Source organism: Carassius auratus, chromosome 20, assembly GCF_003368295.1.
Source record: "Carassius auratus strain Wakin chromosome 20, ASM336829v1, whole genome shotgun sequence".
Classification (NCBI taxonomy): Eukaryota; Metazoa; Chordata; class Actinopteri; order Cypriniformes; family Cyprinidae; genus Carassius; species Carassius auratus.
The window spans coordinates 6613589-6635495 of NC_039262.1; the positions used below are offsets into that span (position 1 = coordinate 6613589).

Consider the following 21907-nt stretch of genomic DNA (forward strand, 5'->3'; position numbering starts at 1 on the left):
AGGCATGAGGCCTGAAATAAAACCGTTTAATAAAAGAAAAGTACAATTTGTCATCAAATAATATGCTAAATAGTTGAATAAAGAGATCTTGAAGGAATAGTGAAAATGAACCAAAAATTGAAAAGTTGCTGAAAATTAATTCTGGTCAAACAAATACCATCATCACTTGCTCACCAACTGATCCTCTGCAGTAAAAACATCTGTGTAATCCACAAGTAATCCACATGTTTTCCAGTCCATCAATGTCTTGTTAAGCAAAAGGAAGTGTGTTTGTTACAAAGAAATTAATCTTTAAACCATTTTAACTTTGAAACATCATATCCAGCCAAAATAAAAGCCCCCCCCCCCAAATAAAAATCATCATATTGTCAATACCAACAATCAGCAAGGAAATACAAAAAAATAAAATATGAAAGCAAGACGATAGAAAAAGGATGTGATAAAGTACTATCAGACTTGTGTTTTGAAGCAATGTTTCTGAAGTAATATCATAATTTACAGTAAAACAAACAGCAAAAGGCCATTCTAAATAAAGCCTACTTATATTTGTTTAAATCGATTTGTTCCTTGTATATTATGGATGTATTATTTATTACTAAAATAATACATAATAAACCATTTTTATGCAATACTTACATAATATCTTAATCTGAAATCTAAATTACACACCAAAAACCTAATTTGCCATTTGTTATATGCACCTTTGTGCAGAGTTTACATCTATACACTGTGTGTATGTACAAGGAGACTTTGGCTTTTGTGGTGTATGGGGTTTAACGATGTTGCCTCAGTCGATGGAGAGCGTTTGAGAATGGGTCTCTGTAATCCTCATATACAATTCAAAAAGAGCATATTTAAACCTGTACAACCCCCCTATAGCAGCTGCCTCCACAGTCGAGGGAGAGAGATCGAAAAAAAGCTGGAGTAGATGATGGAGGAAAGACAGGATAACAATTAATATAAGGAGGCATTTCCCAATCAGTTTATGCCTCAGTGTGAAATTAAATTTCTGTTTATGTGCATGCTTTCATTGCCTGTGACTGACAGCCCTGAAAGCACCTGTGAGGGGAACGAGTTTTGAAGGAGTGAGGGGATGCACACAAATCTTCTAACGCTTGAAATGTAAACACACCTGCCACCTTGCATATAACAGCAGTGCAACATTAGCAACCATATCTCTGTTTCACCAGACACACTTCACCAGTTTTTAGAACAGAAGTCTGCTTTTTGTATAATTGCATGCAGCACCCAGCAACAAATTATTCTCTTAATCTGTACTTTGTGTCTTACTTTTAGAGAAAATGTCTAAACATCCTTAAACAAAATTGATTTAGTTGCGTAAGATATTATGATTTGTTTCCAGAAATGTTTGACCCTTTTGACAAATTCAGTTGATTAATTGAACTGATTAAGAATTGTAATTAGATTTAGAAAAACATAACCTTAATTCAGTCAAAGATTGATGATGCATAGAGTTATTCTATTTTAATAAAATATTTACTGGAAAACGAGACAAAAATACTGAAATAAAAAGTTTTTTCTGCGGTTACACTTGCTGTAAAAAGCATTATTAGCACTCTTCAAGCTCTTACTGATGATTTTCATGAGCTGTGTGGTGTTTGTGAGGAAACTTTCTCTTTCCTAACTCTGATAATAAAGCCCTAACACAGGCAGTCGCATGAAACAGAGCAGGAAGACTCCTTAGAGAAAGCCAGATGGGTCTCATCTGAGCGGAGAAGATACAAGTCAGGCTTTCAGGCAAACATTAGAGCAGGCTTTCACTGTCATTGTGAACTCACAGGACTAACCAGAGCAGAGAACAGTTGTTGAAATAAATAGCAAATGTGTAAACATTTATATCTGAACAGAAATATTACAGTAATTAGCCAAGAAAGACTATATAGATGTTGACAGATTCTTTTAGGTGCAGAGCTGTTGTGTTCTTATAACAATCTGTTAAGACATCCAAAGGGACATTCAATTGCCAAAGACAGTCCCAACAGAGTATTATGAGTCTCAATGTTGCATCTCCTACAAACACGACAATCTCTGACAGTCTCTCTGCTAAGACTTCCCCAATAGGTAAAAATCCACACTGATTTAAGCACAGAAAATAGTTAACGTTTCATTTAACTATACTTTTACTAGTTCACCTGAAATTACCCTTTATCTAACCGTAAATACCAATGAGCAACATATTAATAAACGTATACTTTAAAGTCATTTGGTACACAGAATCTTTAGGACAAGCAGTCAATCTAATGGTAATTTAGGCTAAACCAAGAGCCAAAAAAAAAAAATGTCATACCACCTGACAACCACACAGTTCTAGTTTCAGTAAGACGTGGATAAAATTAACATAACACCTCTATCATATAACATTTGAGAAAATTCGAAGTTGAAAACAGATAAGAAAATCTCAGCTGAAGTTCCGCTAAAGCCGTCAGGGCCTGTTAGAGAGCCTGTATTTTATGTAACGGCAGTCTAAAGCTTAAGTCAATGAGTCATGAGGCAAGTCAAGTGCCTCCATTTAATACAACCGCTAATATAGTCGCTCTTAACCCTGAACTGCTCCTTCAAAGAGACGTCAGCAATCAGAATGTTAAACGGAGGAATATCTGGCAACGGTCTGTATGACAACCTGAGTCAGGAATGCATTCATTTAGAGACATTACTATGAAACCCACCTATTGATTTTGATCAAATATGACAATTTTGTCTTCAAATGTTACTTTTAAAGGGTTAATTTTTAGCCTAAGGGCCTTTATTCCACTGTGTGAACATGCTTAAACTTCACATTTAAATTACAGAGCTATAGAGTGACTTACAATAAAGCACTCAAAAAGGAATGTCAGATGCCGCTAGTAGAGGGAGTGTTTTTTTTTTTTTTACACAAGGCACATCATTAGTGTCTTTTACTGCAAACGTTAGATCCAGAGGAACACTGCTGTTGTATTTTACTGTGCTGTAATCATCACAACCCATGAAAGACTTCTCCGCACCTGCAAAACATCCCTTAATGTTTTTTCCCTCAATTAACAGTGTTCATCATGAATGCAGAATTATTTCCCAAGGTGCATATTTTAAACTTTATAGTTAAAAAAAACATGGCTTTAGAGAATTGCATTAACACAAACCCTATGCATAAACATAATGTCTTATTTGATGAGTATTTATTTACTACTGTATCATTGCTTGTCTTAAAATGAAAACTGTCAACATTTACTCACCCTCATGTCATTCCAAACCTGCATGACTTTCTTTCTATATGGAACAAAAACAAAGATATTTTGAAGAATGTTGGTAGGTGCCTATTGACTTCTCAAAAATATATATATTTTTTTCAGAACAAAGTCAGTTAGCAACAAAATGAGGGTGAGAAAATGTTGACAGATTTTTTATTTATTTTTATTGAATATATTTGGTTGAAGTAAAACAACACTCTATACTAAATTTGAAATAATGTTAACCATTATATGTTGCTGTATTTACAATACTGTATTTACAAATACAAAAGGTAAGCCTGAAGAAAATATTCTTAATAGAAAGATTCTTTACTTCATTGCTATAGTTTGTCCGGAAGTAGATATTATATTTCTATATTTTTATATTCTACGTCAGTTTTATACTTTTCAACATCAAGTCAAATATAGATTTTTACCATGATGAAACACAGATGGAAAGAAAATGAACGCTTTTTTGGAAATAATAAATTCAGAGAATACACCTTTGTGGCTGTAGATGTAAACGAGGTGACCTTTGACTCCATTAGAAACTCTGTGGGCAGTTACATCTCATGCTGGATCTACCAAGAGGAAAACTATCTCTGCATATGGTTTCATTAATCATTAAGTCTTTATGGTTAACTGTTAGATAGAAATCACTCTTAAGTGATGACCAATAACAACCCGAGTGGAGTTTGGCAAACAGCAGTTAATGGACTAAGATCCTGACGAGAACGATTCTCTGGTCTGATGAAATAAATGTTAAACTCTTCAGCCTGGATGCCAAGCAGTGTGACTAAAATGGCTCAACACCTGGCTAATACCATACCTACGGTGAAACATGGTGATAGCAGCATCAAGCTGTGGGGATGTTTCACTTAGAAAATAAGCCTCAAGATTACAGATCACAGTTCATTTTGGCAACTCCAGCATTTTTGCCAAAATTTATACTGAAAAAGCTGCAAGCAATTGTAGCGTTTCATTCTTAAATGGCTGTACCTTTGAAATAGCATGCTTCTAATTAAGAGCTGAAATTAGTTTCTTAATCATATTCAAATATTAAAAAGGTTAAACACCAAAGAACACCGCTGTCCATTCATCCGGGTTCAGTAAAGCTTGAACAGACCCATGTTTTGAGCATATTCAAATTTTGGTATATTATGAAAGGATAGATCCAGCTTTTTGTTTTAGGGTCAAAAAATATATAACATCCATGGATTATGATGAATTTGGATATTTTGTTAAGCTTATATTACTATTATCTCCAGAGATGCCACAATGCAGAGTCAATTTGCAAATGACATCAATAATACAAAACTGCACTAAAACAGCAATTTATCTCCTTCATCCATGGAATTCCAACTAATGTAGTGTTGGGTGGGGGGGGGGGTTCTGTAGCTGATTAATGTAAGCTGCTGTAAAGCTATTTGGTGCCAGAATCATGTCAATTTGTCGTTGTAGATCTACTAGTGAAAGTGAGGCAGTTGGAGGACGCTGAGTCGGTAACAGCTGGTTGAGGAGGAGATGCAGTGAGGGGTAAGGCATCTGCAGGAGCTCCCTACTATAAGCTACGGTCGCCATGGCAACGCTGGGGGAAATTAGGTGTTAAAGGAGTATCTTGTTATGCACAAAAGCACAGTGCACCAGTAATTTGGTTTCATTTTTAAAGTTAGACAGTAGATATCCACAATCATCTGAGTGTGAAAACATTGCATGCTTGAGTGTTTTTATAGTATGTCATAGGCTACAATAAAAACACTGTTTGTGTGTGTGTGTGTGTGTGTGTGTGTGTGTGTATTAGGACTGGTAAGTGATTATATTTTTTATCTAATTAATAAAACATAACGTGTGACAGTGCGCGGTTTAAATATTCAGTTTAATATTTAATGTTCTTTTAAACTTTTAAATGCACTTTGAATACACGCTGTCCCAGCAGTTGGATTTAATACCAGTTAACTGTAAAATACCAAGGCATAAGTTTTAGCAGCCTGCTTTAATAACACCTTCCCAGCATCTGAAAAGATCCCACTCCTGTATGTGGGACTGCAGCTTCAGCGCCCTGGGTGGAATTTAGAGACAGAATGATGATTTCAAAGGAAGCTTATTCAGCTGTAACAATCCGATGAGGAATTCAGTCTCAGGTGGTGCTGGAAGTTTACAGTCGGTCTCTGAGCAAAAGACTATTTATTTCGTTTAGGCTTCACTGCATCTTAACAAAAAATCATTTGAAGTTGCGAAATGTGTTTATTGTGTGTATACTGTATACATCAAATAGATAAACAATTTTGAGAATAGGTTTAATTACATTTAAACTGCTGTATGATACAGTATTTTTTATTTACTCACCTACTAACAATATATTTTGACAGCGTCTTCTACGTAGATGCTGAAGGACAATAAAAAACACTTTTGATGAATAATACATAGAATATATAACATGAGCTTTTGTAACATTAAGTTAAATGTGAAAACATATTATTATTATTAATACATATTAATAAAAATAGGCATTTCATTTGTATAGGAAAAAACAAACGCACACTTCTTCCTTAGTTTTTGTAGGATGCACTGCTCTCCAGGTGGCCTGAAAATAGTCGACTGGTGTGGGTGAAAATTATGACTATCTGCAGAACAGCAGCTCTATCATTAACCTGTCAAAGCAAGTGTGGTTGGAGTTCTGTGAAGCATCGCCATTCAAATGCAGAAAATTTCACGCTGTTATTATACTGTGCTCCCAACTTTTGGAGGTCGTTCGTGATGTGACATCAGATGTGAGGATTTTCTAGGCCCTGCAGGGAAGTTCATCAGATTTCAGCTGGTGGATGGGTCTGTCACGAAACTCTTCTGGGCTGGTGCACCGAAGTCTTTGCAGAGGAGAGTGATTAGCCCTCGTCTGGGCTACGTAATGCACCAGCGAGTTGATGCTGCAGTCACATTTCCATGGGTTATCGTGCAGAAACACCTCCTTTAAACCTGAATCAATCAGAGATGTGATTAACATGTTACTCTTAACAGATAAGAATAAAGAATTATTTGTAATTGTCTTCTACTATGAAATATTGTTACATCCTCTTGTCGGCTAATTAGATTTTTTCATTTATATTTTGGTTTGATATATTTAGTTTCAATAACACTGCACTCCATCAAGCTCAAAATGACTGAAAATGTTTACCACAGAAGGCCAAACTTGATCTTTCCATTTATTTTTAGCTTTGATATATTTAGAGTTGCATTTTTAAGACTACAGCTCATAATTACTATGGAAGGCTAAAAAACTTGTCTGAGGGTCATGGGCCAAAAGTAAATGTTGTTTTATATCTAGCTATATTATTATTATTTTTCAAATCAACTATTTGCTTTACATTTTAGTTTAAAAAAAATGTAAATAAAAATTTTAACTAAAAAACTGAGATATTCTTGTATGTGTTTTTCTTCTTTTCTTCTTTTTTCCATTTTTTTTTTGTGATACAATATTGTGGGCCAAATCAAATGTCATCACCTGCCAACTTTGGCCCTTGGGCTCTAGTTTGGGCATCTCTGGATGCAAACATAAGCTATGTTAATAGCCCCTAAGAATCAAGTCAGATCGGGGTCAGAGGAACCTAAAACTAGCCTAATAATTTTTGGCCAACTCACATACTAGTCCTACTTCTTACCTTGCATGTTGGCTAGCATGTTTCCGTCAATGGCATGAAGCTGATTCCCACTTAAGCCCACATGAGTAAGTTTAGGTGTGTGGCGGAACACATCAGCTGGCAGACTCTCTATTTTATTCTTTCTCACATAGAGCTCCTGCAGGTTGGAAAGACCTTCTAGCGAGGCCGCGGTGAGTGTGGAGAGAAAATTGTTGTCTAGCACCAGCATCTCAAGACCAATCAGGGACGCAAAGGTGCCAGCTTGGATATCCTTCAGCTTGTTGTTGTCCAAATTGAGAAAAAGCAGCTCGTCAAGTCCAACAAAGGCTTTGGGAGAGATGCTTTGGATGTGGTTCAATGCTAGATCCAGGACTTTGAGGGCAATCAGAGGCTTGAATGTATTTGGTGGGAGAGCAGTGAGGGCGTTCAGGGGCAGATCCAGCTCTGAGAGGTTCCTCATGCCAATGAACATGTTAGGTTTCAGGCTAGCTATCTGATTCTGGCCCAGCATGAGAAAGCGTAGGTTTAGGAGATCTTTGAAGCCCTTCACTGGGAGTTTGGACATCCGGTTTCCTTGCAGATTCAGAAGCATCAGTCGCTGGGCCCCAGAAAATGCTTGAGGGTGTATTGATTTGATTGAGTTTCGCTCTAAGTTTACGCTCTCGATTTTAGGGACAGAGCTCAGGATGTTGGCTGGAAGATCCTGCAATACATTTTCACCTTGAAAATGAAGAAACAGAAGGAAGCGAAAGAGGTGGATTTAATAAGTTTTGCTGAAGTAAACATCATTATGCTCATTCTTAGGGTAAACAAACAATAGAGTACAACAGTCGAGTTCCAGGAGTAAAAATCCCATTCATTTTCTCCATAGGGGAATTGTTTTTTAATGAATAACTTAAGGAGAAACCAAATGGAAGAATGCAGCTGAAAAAGTAGACAGGCACCATACATATAAAGACAATATCTCAAATTCCGTAGCTGATTTATATAGATTTTAAATGATGAACCAGAGCTTTAGCTAGAGACCAGAATATCAGGGTATGTTAAGACAAGCACATAGCAACCACCCAAAATACCCTAGCAAGTCCTTAGCAACCACACAGAGCACCCATTTCAAATACCTTAGCAATGGCCTTGCAACCATTCATAACACCCTAGTATTATTATGATGGCTGTCATCTAAAGTTTCTTCAGAAGATGTAAAAAAAACACTTATTCAGTTAAAAAATAGCATTCTTTTAACTGGTCCATTCTTTACTGTAATACCACACAAATTACAAATTGTTCATTCTTTAAAGTAATACCATACAAGTTTTAATATAAGAGAGAGGTTTAGTTCTAAGCACTGGGCCAGGAATAATAACTAATGGACTAACAGTGTAACCACAGTAACCGTCAAATTACTATAATTATTGTAATTATTATTACTGTGAAACATTAATATAGGAATACTGAATTTCCTTTAAGTATACTTTCAGTGTACTTTCAACATTTTCATTGTTGTATGTGTGTGTGTGTGTGTGTGTGTGTGTGTGTGTGTATATATACAGTATATAATGTTATATTTGTTCAAAAACACAGTAAAAACAGTAATATTTGAAATATTAATACAACTTAATACAAACTTAATACAAATACAACTTAATACAAAATTGTTTGAACGCTGATTTAGCGTTCAAGAAACAATAATAACAATATTATTATTATCAGTGTTGGAAACTGTTGTGCTGTTTAACATGTAAGTAGAAACTGTGATACATTTTATTTCCGGGTTCTTTGATAAATAAAAGTTTAAAAATGTAGTCACTGTCACTTTTGATCAATGTAATGCATCCTAGCTAAATGAAAGTATTCATTTCTTTCAAAAAAATAAATACATTTTTGTATGGTTATATGAAAATCCATGACATGAAATGTTTATTTTAAATATAAATCTTGTTCCTTATATTTTGTCAGGAGGGTTGGTAATATAACTGAGAATATTTCCTCCCCCCAAAAAAGTTTGCAGTCTGCTCACTCATTTTAAGGATCCATGTGTCCAGAGGGAGTTTGGGTGGGATGCTCTCAAGTCCCTTCTTCTGACAACTGACTTCAGTCTTTTCCGTACTGGTTTTCTGGCTGCATTTACAAGCATCAGGGCAGTTTTCCATGGCCTCCACAACCCACAGACACAGCACGGCTAACCCTGCAACCAGCTTCATATCCCTGAAAACATACAGAGCCAGTGATTTAATTAGGCCATAATCCAACTGAAAAGAGCATTAGGAGTATTACTGCAAAAAGAAACCCACATATCGCCTCAAAACTTACATAATGTTTGTATTAGATGCAAATTATTTATGCAGACTTACCTTGTGACCAGACGCTTAGTAGGACTTCAGCTTCTAAATTCAAAGCTGCTGTTTCAAGCAAAGGCAGCAGTCGGTCTGTGCTCGGTCTGGAATGAGCCAAAGTGTCTGTCAAAAAAGGGCAAGGCCTGTAAAAACTCCCAAGCTGGTGAGAAAAATGACATGCACAGATCATGACAGGTTCCCTGCCAAATGAACTCCCTGGAGAGAAATGTGTGGGCATGTGTTTTTGCGTGGGTGTGTGAATTCACAGGTCACCTCATGCATGGCTTTGATTGTTTAACTTGGCACAGGTACGGTCTGGTTGACGGCAGATTGATGTCACTGTTATATCAGTGAGCACACATGATAATAAGGCCGGTGGGTGAGCACTAGTGAATGGTGGAGGGAGGTGCCACAACCGCTCTGCTCTCTGAGACCCTTCTGAGCTGATAAGGACAAGGACCTCATACAGCTTCCCCCTTGGGCTTTTCTTGGCATTGTCCGCCAGGATTAACAGTAAGCGAGTCACAGTTTCTCAGGTTCTCACGAGCATCATCAGTGTCACTCTCATTTTACGCTTTGAAAGAGGAGGCCTGGCTGCAGGAAACGCGCAGACCTCCAGAGATGTTATTATAGCTGCGTCTTTAAGTTTGATGTGTCTGTTCACCGAGATGATTTTATTGCGTGATAAAGTCGAAAGCTCTTTCAAGGCCCGCCAACAGCAACACAATACGCAAGCCATCTGGAGCAGCATAATTATATTTTCTCCAGCTCAAAGCTGAGAAAAACTGACGCACCGCCTCTCGCCTCCCAAAAAAAGGAGCAGTCAGAGCTGCTAAAAAAAAAACGTCTGTGTGATTCTGATGAATATGTGTTAATGCTGCATCTGTTCTTTAACCATTATTAATTTCTGTATCACGTAAACAAACAAAAACAGCTAGATAAATCAAAGTTTGAAGTGCATTTCATGCTTGCTTTCAGTGCACACTGCACACTACTTTCAACATTACTGAACGCCCTCCTACCACCAATACTGATGGATGTGTTGTTGTAAAATTAAACTGCGTCTCGAATGCATTTCTCAGCGCACTACAGCTCTACACTCATGCTCTGTGAGCAATGCTGAAAAGTACCAAAGCTGGATAAATTCCTGTAATTTCCAGTGCTGTAATAAATTGCAAATGGACTCAATCATGTTGCAGTCAAGAACACAAAGATTGAAGACAAAACATGTTACTAGAGATCACAAATTGTCTTAGATTTATGTCCATCTTCAATAATTGGGCTCTATTAAAAATGCCCATCTTGCTCTGTATGAGAGGAAACGAGGGGTTACATTTTATAACAGCCGTTGGCGAGTAATGATGAATGCACTTGGCTTGGATTGTGTAGCCTCTCCATTGGCAAATATGAAACACAACTGAGCAAATCTTTGAATAATTTTCACATGAAACCTCATTTGACTTCATTTAAATTGGTATTTATACAGCCACCGAAATTGTGTGTTAAAAACAATGATTCAAATATGCTAAACTCTTACAAAATTGTCACGGGAAAGAAGAGAAGTCGTTTAAGAGCCAGAAGCACTTCACACAGATCCAGGCTAACAGATGTCGTCTCTAATAAAGCACTATTTAGCATGACACTAAAACCAATTAGCTTTCTAATGTGCACATTCATGGGTGCTTCATTTGTTGCGCATTGGCCAAGGAGTGAAATGGTTTCATGCATCAGTCACTTTGTCATTTCCCTTGATGAGGGAAGTGATACTCTGACACTAGATCCTTCACCCCAGGAGCCCAAAATAAACATCCTTATGCCAGCTGACCTATCACAGAGCAAGCCCTACATCAATTGTACATTACTTTGCTGACATCTAGTGTTAGACTGTAGCTAATGCATAAGAATTATCACTGATGAGTTTAAGCGCCTGTTCATACTCGAACGTCACGAATCCAGTATGGGGACAGGCCCTAAGTAAAGGAATACAAATTTGACAAATTAATGTTTACCCACTCTTCAAATACCGACTCTTATTCCGTGGAAAACAAAGGTAGTATTTCTGAATAGTATGTATCCTCCATTCATAGTAAGGGATGTTAAACTTTCAAAAACTTACTTGCAACCGACTGCCAACAATGGATTATGTGGCCTAACTAAACTTCGACATTTCCCGCCCAAATTTCCTTACAGACTCCAATGTGTTTCTAACTTTGTTTATCTGTTATATAATATTACATCCAGGATGAATATGCATTTTTTAATCTTTACAAGATAAGAGAAATTGAATATTTTTATATATTTTGTGAAAACATTGATCATCTGACCTGAAAGGGCAGAATTACTGACGGAGAAAAAAAGGATAATGTAAATTGGATTTAAAAAAAAAAAAGAGGATGGCATCTACAGTAGAGGACTTTAGGTTCAACAGGCAAAATTAATTAACTATTAAATATCTTCCAAACTTAACCTATAAAAGAACGTATTCTGAACATCTCATTTTGTGGCAACACATGTGGCAGACGGTTTGTCTAGTGGTTTAATTATTAATGCATATTTAAAAAAAGGTGTTTGTACAGAAATTGATTGCCAGGTAACCAAATTTAACAAAAGTGAACACTCTTAAATTGAACCAGATAAATAACATTGTACAATGCTTCATTTCACTGCGATAAAGTAAAAGCTCATCTTAGCTATAAACACTTATTTCAAACTTTCATTAGGACAAATGTTATGCCCACAGTGATATACTCGCATTATAGATAAGTTAAGAAAAGCTTTACATTAAATTCACAGTTTATAGCATTGACATTTTAAATTAAAACCTTAATGAAAATGTAAAGAAGTGAGGCTACCTTGTACAAGATTGAAGTACATAGCTCAACATTATTGTTCACAGCAAACAATTATGATTTCGCAAAAGATACTTACGTAGACACTTCACATAGTGCCTGAAATCCACAGTTTCCGAAAACAAAACAAATTTTTTACGTTGTTTTCAACTGGAAAAATTCTGAGGTAGCAAAGCCAAATCTTGTGAACTTTGGATAAAAAGAAAGTTGTTTAACATAGTGCATAATGCCTAAAATACAAACCAATCCTAACATTTTTCTATTAAATATGTACAGAAATTAAGAAAATAGTTTTTTTTTTTTTTCACAAATTGCTGGTCCTGAGAAAGAACATTACATCTTTTCTTACTATACATATTCAAAAAAAAAAAAAAAAAATCCCATCATACACAATATACAAAAGCATTAAACGAACTGTTGTTACAAAAGCCAATGGTAAATAGCCAAGCAGATACTTTAAATGTGTATATGTGTACATAAAATGAGATTTAAAGTTACGGATTATTCAAAACAATCTTGTGAGTAAAAAAAACACCTGTACAACAATATACATCTTTAAGAGATCGAAAATGGGGCAGTGTCCACAATCCGTAAACATTTCGTGACAAAGCGGATAATTTGGTTTTAACTTGATGCTCAATTACAAAAAAAGTCAAAGATTCAAAAAAAAAGCCAAGCTGCTAAGAATTCATTCCCATGTCTGATGTTCAATGTCATCCTGAGGAAAGTTTTATTTTGCCCCCGAGTGTCCGTAACAGATCGAGTCTGTGAGTCCTCAGTATATTCCCGGGAAAATGCGGAACGGAACAGCTTTGCAGTACTCGTCCCATGCAGAGCCGTACTTTTTCCTGCACTGGCGCTCGTCCCGTGCATTACGGTGCACCAGCAGACCGATCAAGTAAATCAGGTAAAAGTATGGGATCAAATGGTTGAATCCTACAGGAAAGATCAGGAATAAAATGCAGGACTGAGTCAAGTCAGACTGATATGACAGCTTCACTTCATCAGAAAGGTGAACTCAAGAGACAAATGCTTACCGCACGGAAGAGACCAGGCCAACCCCATGATGATGTCACCCAAGTAATTAGGATGACGGACCCACCCCCAGAGACCAGACACAATAAGACTCTCTCCAGTCGCAGTAGGGATGGTTTTCAGGTCTGATAAGATACAAATTTAAATTTAAATCAAACTATTTTAACATTCTATGTTTGTTCTTTTGGTTAATTTGTTTCAAAACACTTACGAGACACTGCTGGGTCAGAAGGGTTCTTACTGAAGGCAAACTTCTGAGAATTGGCTTTCCGGAAAATATAGTACCCAACTCCTATTAGGGAAGTTAAAAACTTGTGTTTAAAATCTGAGCATAATAATATTGTGATCTTTAAAACTAGTGTAGCTAAAGAGAAATTGCACAACAGAAACTGACCATTCATAGCGACGAGAGTAATGATCCAGAATGCAGAGAGTTCATTGGGATGGCTGACTAGATAGTAGGCTTGACAGGTGAATGTGAAGGGAACAAAAACCAGATCTCCAAATGTCAACATAAATCCGAAGCCATCGTACACTATATCCATCATGGTCAGAAGTTTCTCCTGAAATACGGAGTGATTTGATTACAATCAGTTCATGGTTTCTACACCGCATTAAGAAATAATTGTGCTTGATTTGTAAAACACATTTGTTGTACCTCATGCCAAAAGCCATCAACGACCCACAGGAGCTGGAAGATGTTGACCAGGAGCATCGCTGGAGAGGGATTCTCAAGATTCTGGTGCTTCATTTCAGCTTGCAACATCACAAAGTTAATCAATACCTGTGGAAACAAGCAATGATTATGTTTCTTCAATTAGTGAAAAAAAGAAAATTATATAGAACGCTATATTATATAACGAACATGATTGAAACTGTGAAAATTTAGAGTGTTACTGATGTTTGACCACAAGAGGGTGTGATTACAACATCAGTCTAACCAAACCAAACCATCACTGGAAAGATGTAAAACAATAAAAATACTAACCCAACCCATCAGGCCTGGGCGCATTTCACAGAAGAACTTGATATCGAAGCTCTTGATGCGGGGATTTAACTCTCTGCCCATGAAGAAGTCATAGATAAAGTAGCCTAGAGGAATAAAAGAACAAGAATAAACTTTTAATTATACTGATGATTATTTAGACCTAAATAATGGTGACTAGAAACTTTAAAAGCCATCGAAGTGAAAATACCCAGATCTAAAATGGGAGAAGACGGTCAGTGCAGCCTGATTTAACACTAAACATCTTACCAGAGTTGCCTCCAGGAGCGAGCTCATCTTCAGACGCCCAGCGGGAGCGGATGAAAAGGTAGATGCTGAGAAGAATGACAATGAGCAGGGCCGAGGTGTAAAACTGCAGGAAGTGAGCATGGATGTAGCTGAGATCCACCTCCTGATACATGGCAACACCTACTGCCACAGCCGTGAGGAGAAGTGCATAGAAACCTGATGCAGAACACAATCAGAGATCATTAAACAGATCATGAGTAGCTATCTGAGTAGTAAAGTTTTAAAAACCAAACCCAAATATGCCTCATTTTAAATGAGCAGTTGACTTCCAGAACAAAAATGTACAGATAATTGGTCTCACCCCCTTGTCATCCAAGATGTTCCTGTCTTTCTTCAGTTGTAAAGAAATAGTTTTTTTAGGAAAAAGTTTCAGAATTTCTTTCCATATAATGGACTTCTATGGTGCCCCCGAGTTTGAACTTCCAAAAGGCAGTTTAAATGGAGATTCAAAGGGCTCTAAATGATCCCAGCTGAAGAAGAACGGTATGGACTAGAAAAATAATTTCTTATTTTCTAAAAAAAAAATATGTACAATTTATATACTTTTAACCTCAACTACTCGTCTTGTCTAGCTCTGCATGAACTCTGTGTATTTCTGTTCATGACAGTTAGGGCATGTCGAAAAATCTCATTCTCTCCTCCAACATCGCTGCAGAAGAACCAACCCACAGTTTACGAAGTGAATATGCAAAGATCAAACGCCCTTTACAACAACAACAAAAAAAAAAACGAAAAGTAAAACCACGATGTAGGATGATTTTGAAGTTTGCAGGAGAAAATGAGATGTATTTTGGAAGTTCTAACTCTGGTGTACCGTAGAAGTCCATTATATGGAGAGAAATCCTGAAATGTTTTCCTCAAAAAACATAATTTCTCTAAAACTGAAGAAAGAGAGACATGAACTTCTTGGATGACAAGGGGCTGAGTAAATATCTGTAAAAAAAAATTGTTCTGGAAGGGAACTACTCCTTTAAGTTTGTTAAATAGTAGTCTTTTAGATTGTCGTTAGAAATGATAACTTAAAATGTATCAACAATGAAGACTAACCATTAATCCTGTATTTCAAAGTTTTTCCATTCTTGAGAGGCATTCCTTCAACGAGCTGTAGTGTGGAGGGATGGAGAGAGAAGAAGGATTTACATCTGACCACTAATCAGTGTTGTTTTTAACTAAAACTAATAATTTTGTCACCTCAAATAAACCTGAAATGACTTAAATTAAAATATTAGAAAAAAAACTTAAAAGGTAAAAAGATATTAAAGTATTAACTGAATTAATACTAAGTACTAATTATATTATACTATGCTATTACATTATTATTATACTCATTTTTACATTTTCAGCATAGGATAATCATAATATTTCAATCATTATAACTTAAATCTTACATTATTATATATTACAGTGATTCACAAATATTTTATATATTACATAACCATGTAGTAACATCTGTTATTCTTGTGACCTAATACTTTTTAAATAAAAGGGACACAATCCAAAGTAATATTCATGAACAAATAAGTCTGGCAAAGAGTTGTTTCATGTTATGCTACACAAGTTGAAAAAGCAGTAATACATTAAAGTATGAAAGGATAAGCCATATATAAATATATTGTATTTTTAAGTCTATAATAATGCATCAAGTAGTGACGCTGCTTTGCAATTGTATAGAAATACATAGTTATAGTGTGATTAGACTGGATGAGATGCATCAAACTAAATCATTCTGCTTGTGGTCAAATATTATGCAGTATATAAAATATAAAATAAACCAGCAAGTCTTCATGTTTTCCAGAAAGGCTCTCTATCTGCATGCTACCAATAGTGATTAATCTAATTTAGCCTGCTTTACTGCAGCTAACAGGCAACGCAAAAACAAGAGCCATGGAGTTATGTGGTCATGTGCCTAATCCTGGGTCACGGGGAGTCATGTGATTGTGACAGTACCTTCCCGACAGGGAGCAGGGAGAGAACGGCCTGGAAGAGAAACCAGAGCAGGACGATGCCAAAGACCTGACAGTCCCAGAGAGACTGAAAGGCAGGGAGCTCAAGAGGGAAGCTCTGGATACTGGCATCCTTCTGTCCACAGAGAATGAGCAATGCCAACACAGCCACAGGCAACAGAAACATCAGGAAAAACACACCTGGAATGGATAATCATAGCCTTTGATTTACTCAAAATATCCTGGAAATAGATATTGACATTTCAAATGCACAATATTCTGATAATAATTAATTATTAATATTTCCCTGCTTGCTTTGCTGTAGATTTTGAGACCATTTCCTACATTTGTTAAGCTTTTTGTTTGTAGCTAAATTATTTAGACCAACATTTTGCATCATGATGGTGCTGTGGATGTCTACACAGTCCAAAATCCCATTAAAGTGCTGAGAAGACTCACCAACTCTTCCTCCGAACTCCAGATCAGTCGTCTTGATGGCACTGGCAGTGGGTGGTTTAGTTTGCGATAATGTCACCGTCTCTGTCTTTTGCTCCAACTCTTCTGTCTTGCCATCGCTCTGGTCCTTCCTGCGCCGTAGATTGTAGCGCCCACCTGCCTGGTTCTCGGATTCAGTCTCTGTCTTCTCCTGTTAGAACATTTCAATGAGAAAGCATACTAAATATGAATACTTTATTCATAAATAGAATAAATACAAGACATAAATACTTTCATTCAGCAGTGATGCACAAAAGATGACAGTAAAGTCATTTGTGTTACAAAAGCTTTTCTATTTCAAACAAAAAATCACAACTGTTTTCAACATTTAAAACAATAAGAAACGTTTCTTGAACAACAAATACTAGAATGATTTCTGAAGGATCATGTGACACTGCAGACTGGAGTAACGGCTGCTGAAAATTCAGCTTTGTCATCACAAGAATAAATTACATTTTAAAGAAAATCATTAAAGTTTCTTTAAACTGTATTTATATTTGACTGCATAAAAGACCCCAAACTTTTTTAGGTAATGTAAATATTTGTATGTGTTGTGTCATGCTCGAGCAAAAAGTTTCAGTGGCAATCAATCTCAACGTCAGTCCAAGAAACATTAGGATTACACAGTCATACTAGTGTAAAGGTAAAGCCGTCTGCTCATGCTTTGTAAAGCCCATTCATTTGTCCCATGAGCAGAAACATGCTGAAAAATGTGAGGGTATGATTGAACAGAGCCCACAGTCAGCTTTAGCTTTGTGTGCACAACTAAATGGGCTCCTGTCACACATGAGAGGCACAACATGCATGCATCATGACATTCCAGCCTTAACTACAGCAGTTTCGAACATCTGACAGGAAACATTAAGGAGGTTCTATTGTTGCTAGCGATTAAGACATTAAAGAAATGTGAATCCATGATGTATCCATACCTCAGTGATTGTGGAAGCTGGATTGGCTGTATTATTTTCCTCTTTCTTCTCATGTTTGCCATTGCTATTGTTCTCGTGTGTCATCGACTGAAACAGATGGCAGTCAAGAACACAAAGTGAACCCATGAGGAGAGACAAATGAGTTAACAGCATTAAAATGCTTGAGTTAACTGCTTTAAATTAGATTCAACTCCTTTACTTGTAATCAACCGGAATAAAATGTATTTCAAAATATTTTTAAACATGCAAAAAAAGTTGTAGTTGAATTTAAAAGTAATACTTCATAATTTTACAGTTTTTACTGTGAATGCAGCCTTGGAGAACATGAGACTTCTTTTAAAAAGGTCTAAAAATCCTACCGAAAAATTATTGTTAAATCTTAATATGAAAAGAACAATGTTTTTACTTTATACTATATATTAAAGTTTTTAATGTATTTGACTTCCTGAACATGCTACCAAACAGATCGGGGTAAATAAATAATGATTCTGTGTTTGTTTTGTCCTAGCACACAAGTCCCTTACCACAGGGGTGAGTCGGACCTCCAGTGCTTCTTTGAGTTTTTCCTTGCGCACCTCTGTGGTGCGAGTGGAAGATCGGCGGGACGTTCTAGCTGGAGAACGGGAACGACTGCGACGCGGGCGTCCTGGCGAACGAGAGCGGGATCTGGACCGAGAGCGTGCAATGCCCTGCTTAAATACAGTCAGGCTCTGCAATGAAGAAAACACCATCCACACCGCAACTTAATCTAGTGTAAAATCTATATAAATGGATTTAAAACCTAGAAATTAAGCTTTAGGATTAAAAAAAATGAAGAAATACTATGACAAACTAATAAAAATATTGTGCACAGTTCCTAGGTCACTAATAAATCAAATAAGTAAATTTGTGACACTGATCATGCAAACTCATTTTTATGAGACGATCAGATGCCAGATTCCAGTGAAGCACAAGACATGCTCTCTAAATGATTCTAAAATTCACTCATACCGTGATGTCAGATTCCTTCAGCTCCAGTTCAGTCCCATCTTTGTAGATGACAGTGTAGAGCCGAGTCTTGTTGTCATAACTCAGCACCTTGACCTCATAATAAAGGTTACTTCCAGGCCAGCGGCCCATTACAGTATCTCCATTCTGAAACCTTGCAGTCGGCATCGTTTACCTACAAAACAATTAACACAAGATAATTGCCTTTCCTTTTTAACTAACTACCAAACAAATGTAACAGTCTGAAAATTAGGACATACTAGAAACAAAACACATTAACAGCAACTCTATTGATGATAGCATCCTAGCATGCAGCCTTTAAAGATGAAGTCAAGTGTGTAATCTCTGTGCCAAAAGAATCACCAAAATGATTCTACAACTGGTTCAAGCACTCAGGTTTCAGAAAAAAAACAAAAGTAGCTCATAATGGTATCCTGAGATGCTCCAAAAGAGTTTTGGTAGAGCCAGTGTTTATACTTTTTGGGTCAATTAACATATAAATAGCTTACAGTTATCTCTGCTTATTACACTGGGATAGAAGTATTTTTACACACAGTTCACCTTTATAATCTTAGTGCACACGAGCATTTGCTATCCCTTCAAAACAAACCAGTAATCTATCTTTACAGACTTAAAGATTCTCTATGATATTTCAAACACGTTCAGTGGTAAACCCATAAGGGAATCACCAGAGTAGCTGCACATGGCCTGATGACAATGAAGTGATGATGTCAGCTGCCGTCTCAGAAGTGCTGATGGGTCTGAATTACGCCCCCACACTGTACTCTCTGCACCAGCACTATTGTTGAGCTCTCAATGGCCTTTATGAGAGGGATTCTACTATCAACAACTTCTGGTCAGTGAGATGATTTTTACTATCCATATGCAGACCAAAAACAAAACAAAAAAAATCACTACAGAAAGACCAATACAACTATTTTTGTTTACAAATTCACAGTTCTCTACTTAACTGGTTCTCATTTTTGGATCTACACATAATTGGCACCATCTGGTGCATCTTTACAGAATATTGCCCAAAAACACCATTACACTACTATATTTAAAAGAAAACATAATAGATAAAATAAATTTAAATACTTTTTTTTTTTGCATAATTATTTAGCTTTTTACAGACATTCATACCCAAAATAAGAAATGCACTAGAATATAAGCAGAATAACCCCAAAACAAGACACTAACTAAAGAATAATACATATTTATAAACATAAAATATGCTCGCTTGCAAAGATTTAGACTGTAAGTTTTTCATAAATACAATGCTTAAATAATATTATAGTATATAATAAATTGACCTCTAATAAAAATATATTATTCAGAATGCAGAATAAGTTTTTTAATTGTTTAACAGTCTAACAATTACTGGGTTATAGTGTCAAAATAATAAAATTATTCTGGATATCACTTACACATTTGAACATAAAAAATAACAAATAAATAAATAAAGTTAGTGTCTAAATTACATTTTTTAACAAACTACCTCTTCAAGCCTGAAGACAGTAACACTTGATAATGAAAAATATATATATGTGTTTAAAAATCTGTTGTAAAGACCAAAACCCAGCATCAAATCATCCTGATTTTGGCACTTAGGCAAGGCCAGAAACAAGCTTCTGCCCATACATCTAGAAATACTTTATAAGCAGATACTCTCCATTACAGGAAACACCCAAAAAAAATTATATTGAAACCACATGTAAAGTACTGATCATAAAAAACATGAGCCATCTACTCTAAAACCATCTAATCCAATGAAACACATTCCAGACATTCCTGAACCAGATCACAGACACACACCCAACACTGAGATGAAGTCCAGCACTGCAGAAATCAGATGTGCTTCCAGAGAGTTGAAGTGAAACTACAGAGCAAAAGATTTAAACTGAGTGAACGTGAATGGGCGGAGCCTGTTGTTTTTGTTATGCAAACGAAGGGGGCACACAAACGACACGCGCACTTTTAATGACTGGTTTTAAGCACTACCAGCATCGATTCAAAGTAAAATTTAAGACAGATAATCTGAATTTACTTTTTAAATCTACAGTATTTTCAACAAATGACCACATTTTTACATTTTACATGATCAAACCAACGAATAGAATATATTAGCTCTGGCGGACTGAATATAAATTCTGGATTATTCATTAGAAATATGATAAATTAAATAGTTATCGTGTCTCATTGTTCTTTCATTTGATGCAAAGGCACCCAGAGCAGATTCACATGCTGTTCCTTTAACACGGCAAAAGAATGACACAGGAATGGAGGGAAAACGTCATGTATTCAAACCATTGTCAGTCCGCATGCGAGAGAGCTCATAAATAGCAACATTAAATCCGTGTTAATAAACAACGGACACACAAAAAACAACAACGGTTACAATGAACTAATAGTGTGTTAAACACAAACATACTGCCAGAACAGAGTAAAATTAAGTTAACGTTACCATTAAACAAGACTATTTCGCGCAACATTGGAAAGAGTCACATGCACTTTCGTGCACAAACAGAATAATGAAACTGAAAGGTCCAACATAAATGATAATTTTAACTAACGTTACTCCAAAATTAAAAAAACGAATGAAGAAGTCGTGAGGGAAACCAGTAGTTGTGTTAGAAGACAATAAATGCGCGCGTGCCCAAGTTTCCTGTGCAAAGAGCCGGCTGTAAATCGGGTATATGAGTCAAATTCCAAAACAACGACAAACAGTGGTACTATTTACATTAATAAAGAGTTAAAATATTATGTTACCTGCAGATAGAACTTGTGATCGTTAATAGCAATACATTATGCTTAGCTAACGTTACTTCATAAAAGCAGAGCTGAGGGCAAGCGCTGATCTAGTTCTGCACCGTTAGCTACGCAGTCACAATATACACATTCACATACAACAACAACAAAACATGCAGAGTGAATTCATTAAAATTTCTTACCTTCAGTCGATCTTAATATCCTAAAAATATCTAAAGCTTATCCACGGTACTTCATAAAATAAAGAATATTGTTTAAAAACACTGGCCCCCGCTCTGAATTCGTTCCTCCCTCTGTGACCGCTCAACCTACCAGCGTCCTTGAGGGCGGGAAGCTTTCTGATTGGCTGGGATGGCCTGTTTTTAAATTTTTGAATTTTCCGATTGGACTGCGTAAGGGTTTACGTGAGCGTTG

At 36.3% G+C, this 21907-nt stretch overlaps 2 protein-coding genes across 5 annotated transcripts; both read right to left on the bottom strand.

Moving 5' to 3' along the window:
• Window positions 1-5463: 5463 nt before the first annotated feature.
• Window positions 5464-9989, bottom strand: LOC113120708 (leucine-rich repeat-containing protein 15). 3 transcript variants are annotated; one of them, XM_026290687.1, is made up of 5 exons: window positions 9466-9989; window positions 9211-9315; window positions 8877-9064; window positions 6881-7579; window positions 5464-6197 (listed from the first exon to the last, which is right to left on the bottom strand). In XM_026290687.1, the coding sequence occupies exons 3-5, from the start codon at window positions 9058-9060 to the stop codon at window positions 6007-6009; spliced, it is 1074 nt and encodes a 357-aa protein (XP_026146472.1). In that variant the 5' UTR covers window positions 9061-9064; window positions 9211-9315; window positions 9466-9989; the 3' UTR covers window positions 5464-6006. The 3 variants fall into 3 exon arrangements, with proteins under 3 accessions (XP_026146472.1, XP_026146470.1, XP_026146469.1); XM_026290685.1 differs by having other exon boundaries at window positions 9211-9352; XM_026290684.1 differs by having other exon boundaries at window positions 9211-9989.
• A 1699-nt stretch (window positions 9990-11688) lies between these two features.
• On the bottom strand, window positions 11689-21827 carry LOC113120709 (lamin-B receptor-like). 2 transcript variants are annotated; one of them, XM_026290688.1, is made up of 14 exons: window positions 21676-21827; window positions 18728-18899; window positions 18262-18447; window positions 17738-17824; window positions 16773-16959; window positions 16318-16514; window positions 15418-15472; window positions 14332-14526; window positions 14065-14168; window positions 13735-13860; window positions 13471-13639; window positions 13288-13368; window positions 13079-13201; window positions 11689-12977 (listed from the first exon to the last, which is right to left on the bottom strand). In XM_026290688.1, the coding sequence occupies exons 2-14, from the start codon at window positions 18890-18892 to the stop codon at window positions 12817-12819; spliced, it is 1836 nt and encodes a 611-aa protein (XP_026146473.1). In that variant the 5' UTR covers window positions 18893-18899; window positions 21676-21827; the 3' UTR covers window positions 11689-12816. The 2 variants fall into 2 exon arrangements, with proteins under 2 accessions (XP_026146473.1, XP_026146474.1); XM_026290689.1 differs by lacking the exon at window positions 21676-21827 and adding an exon at window positions 21494-21620 and having other exon boundaries at window positions 12817-12977.
• Between the last annotated feature and the right edge of the window lie 80 nt (window positions 21828-21907).

Bases quoted from the DNA above. Each gene is read 5' to 3' on its own strand.
- LOC113120708 (XM_026290687.1), bottom strand. From the start codon at position 9,060: ATGAAGCTGGTTGCAGGGTTAGCCGTGCTGTGTCTGTGGGTTGTGGAG. The intron at 7,580-8,876 runs GTGAGCAGACTG...TTCATTTTCAAG, and splicing joins CACATGGATCCTTAAAATGA to GTGAAAATGTATTGCAGGAT. The intron at 6,198-6,880 runs GTAAGAAGTAGG...TGATTGATTCAG, and splicing joins CATGCTAGCCAACATGCAAG to GTTTAAAGGAGGTGTTTCTG.
- LOC113120709 (XM_026290688.1), bottom strand. From the start codon at position 18,892: ATGCCGACTGCAAGGTTTCAGAATGGAGATACTGTAATGGGCCGCTGG. The intron at 16,515-16,772 runs GTGAGTCTTCTC...TATCCATTCCAG, and splicing joins GGAGTTCGGAGGAAGAGTTG to GTGTGTTTTTCCTGATGTTT. The intron at 14,527-15,417 runs GTTAGTCTTCAT...GTTCTGCATCAG, and splicing joins TTTGAAATACAGGATTAATG to GTTTCTATGCACTTCTCCTC.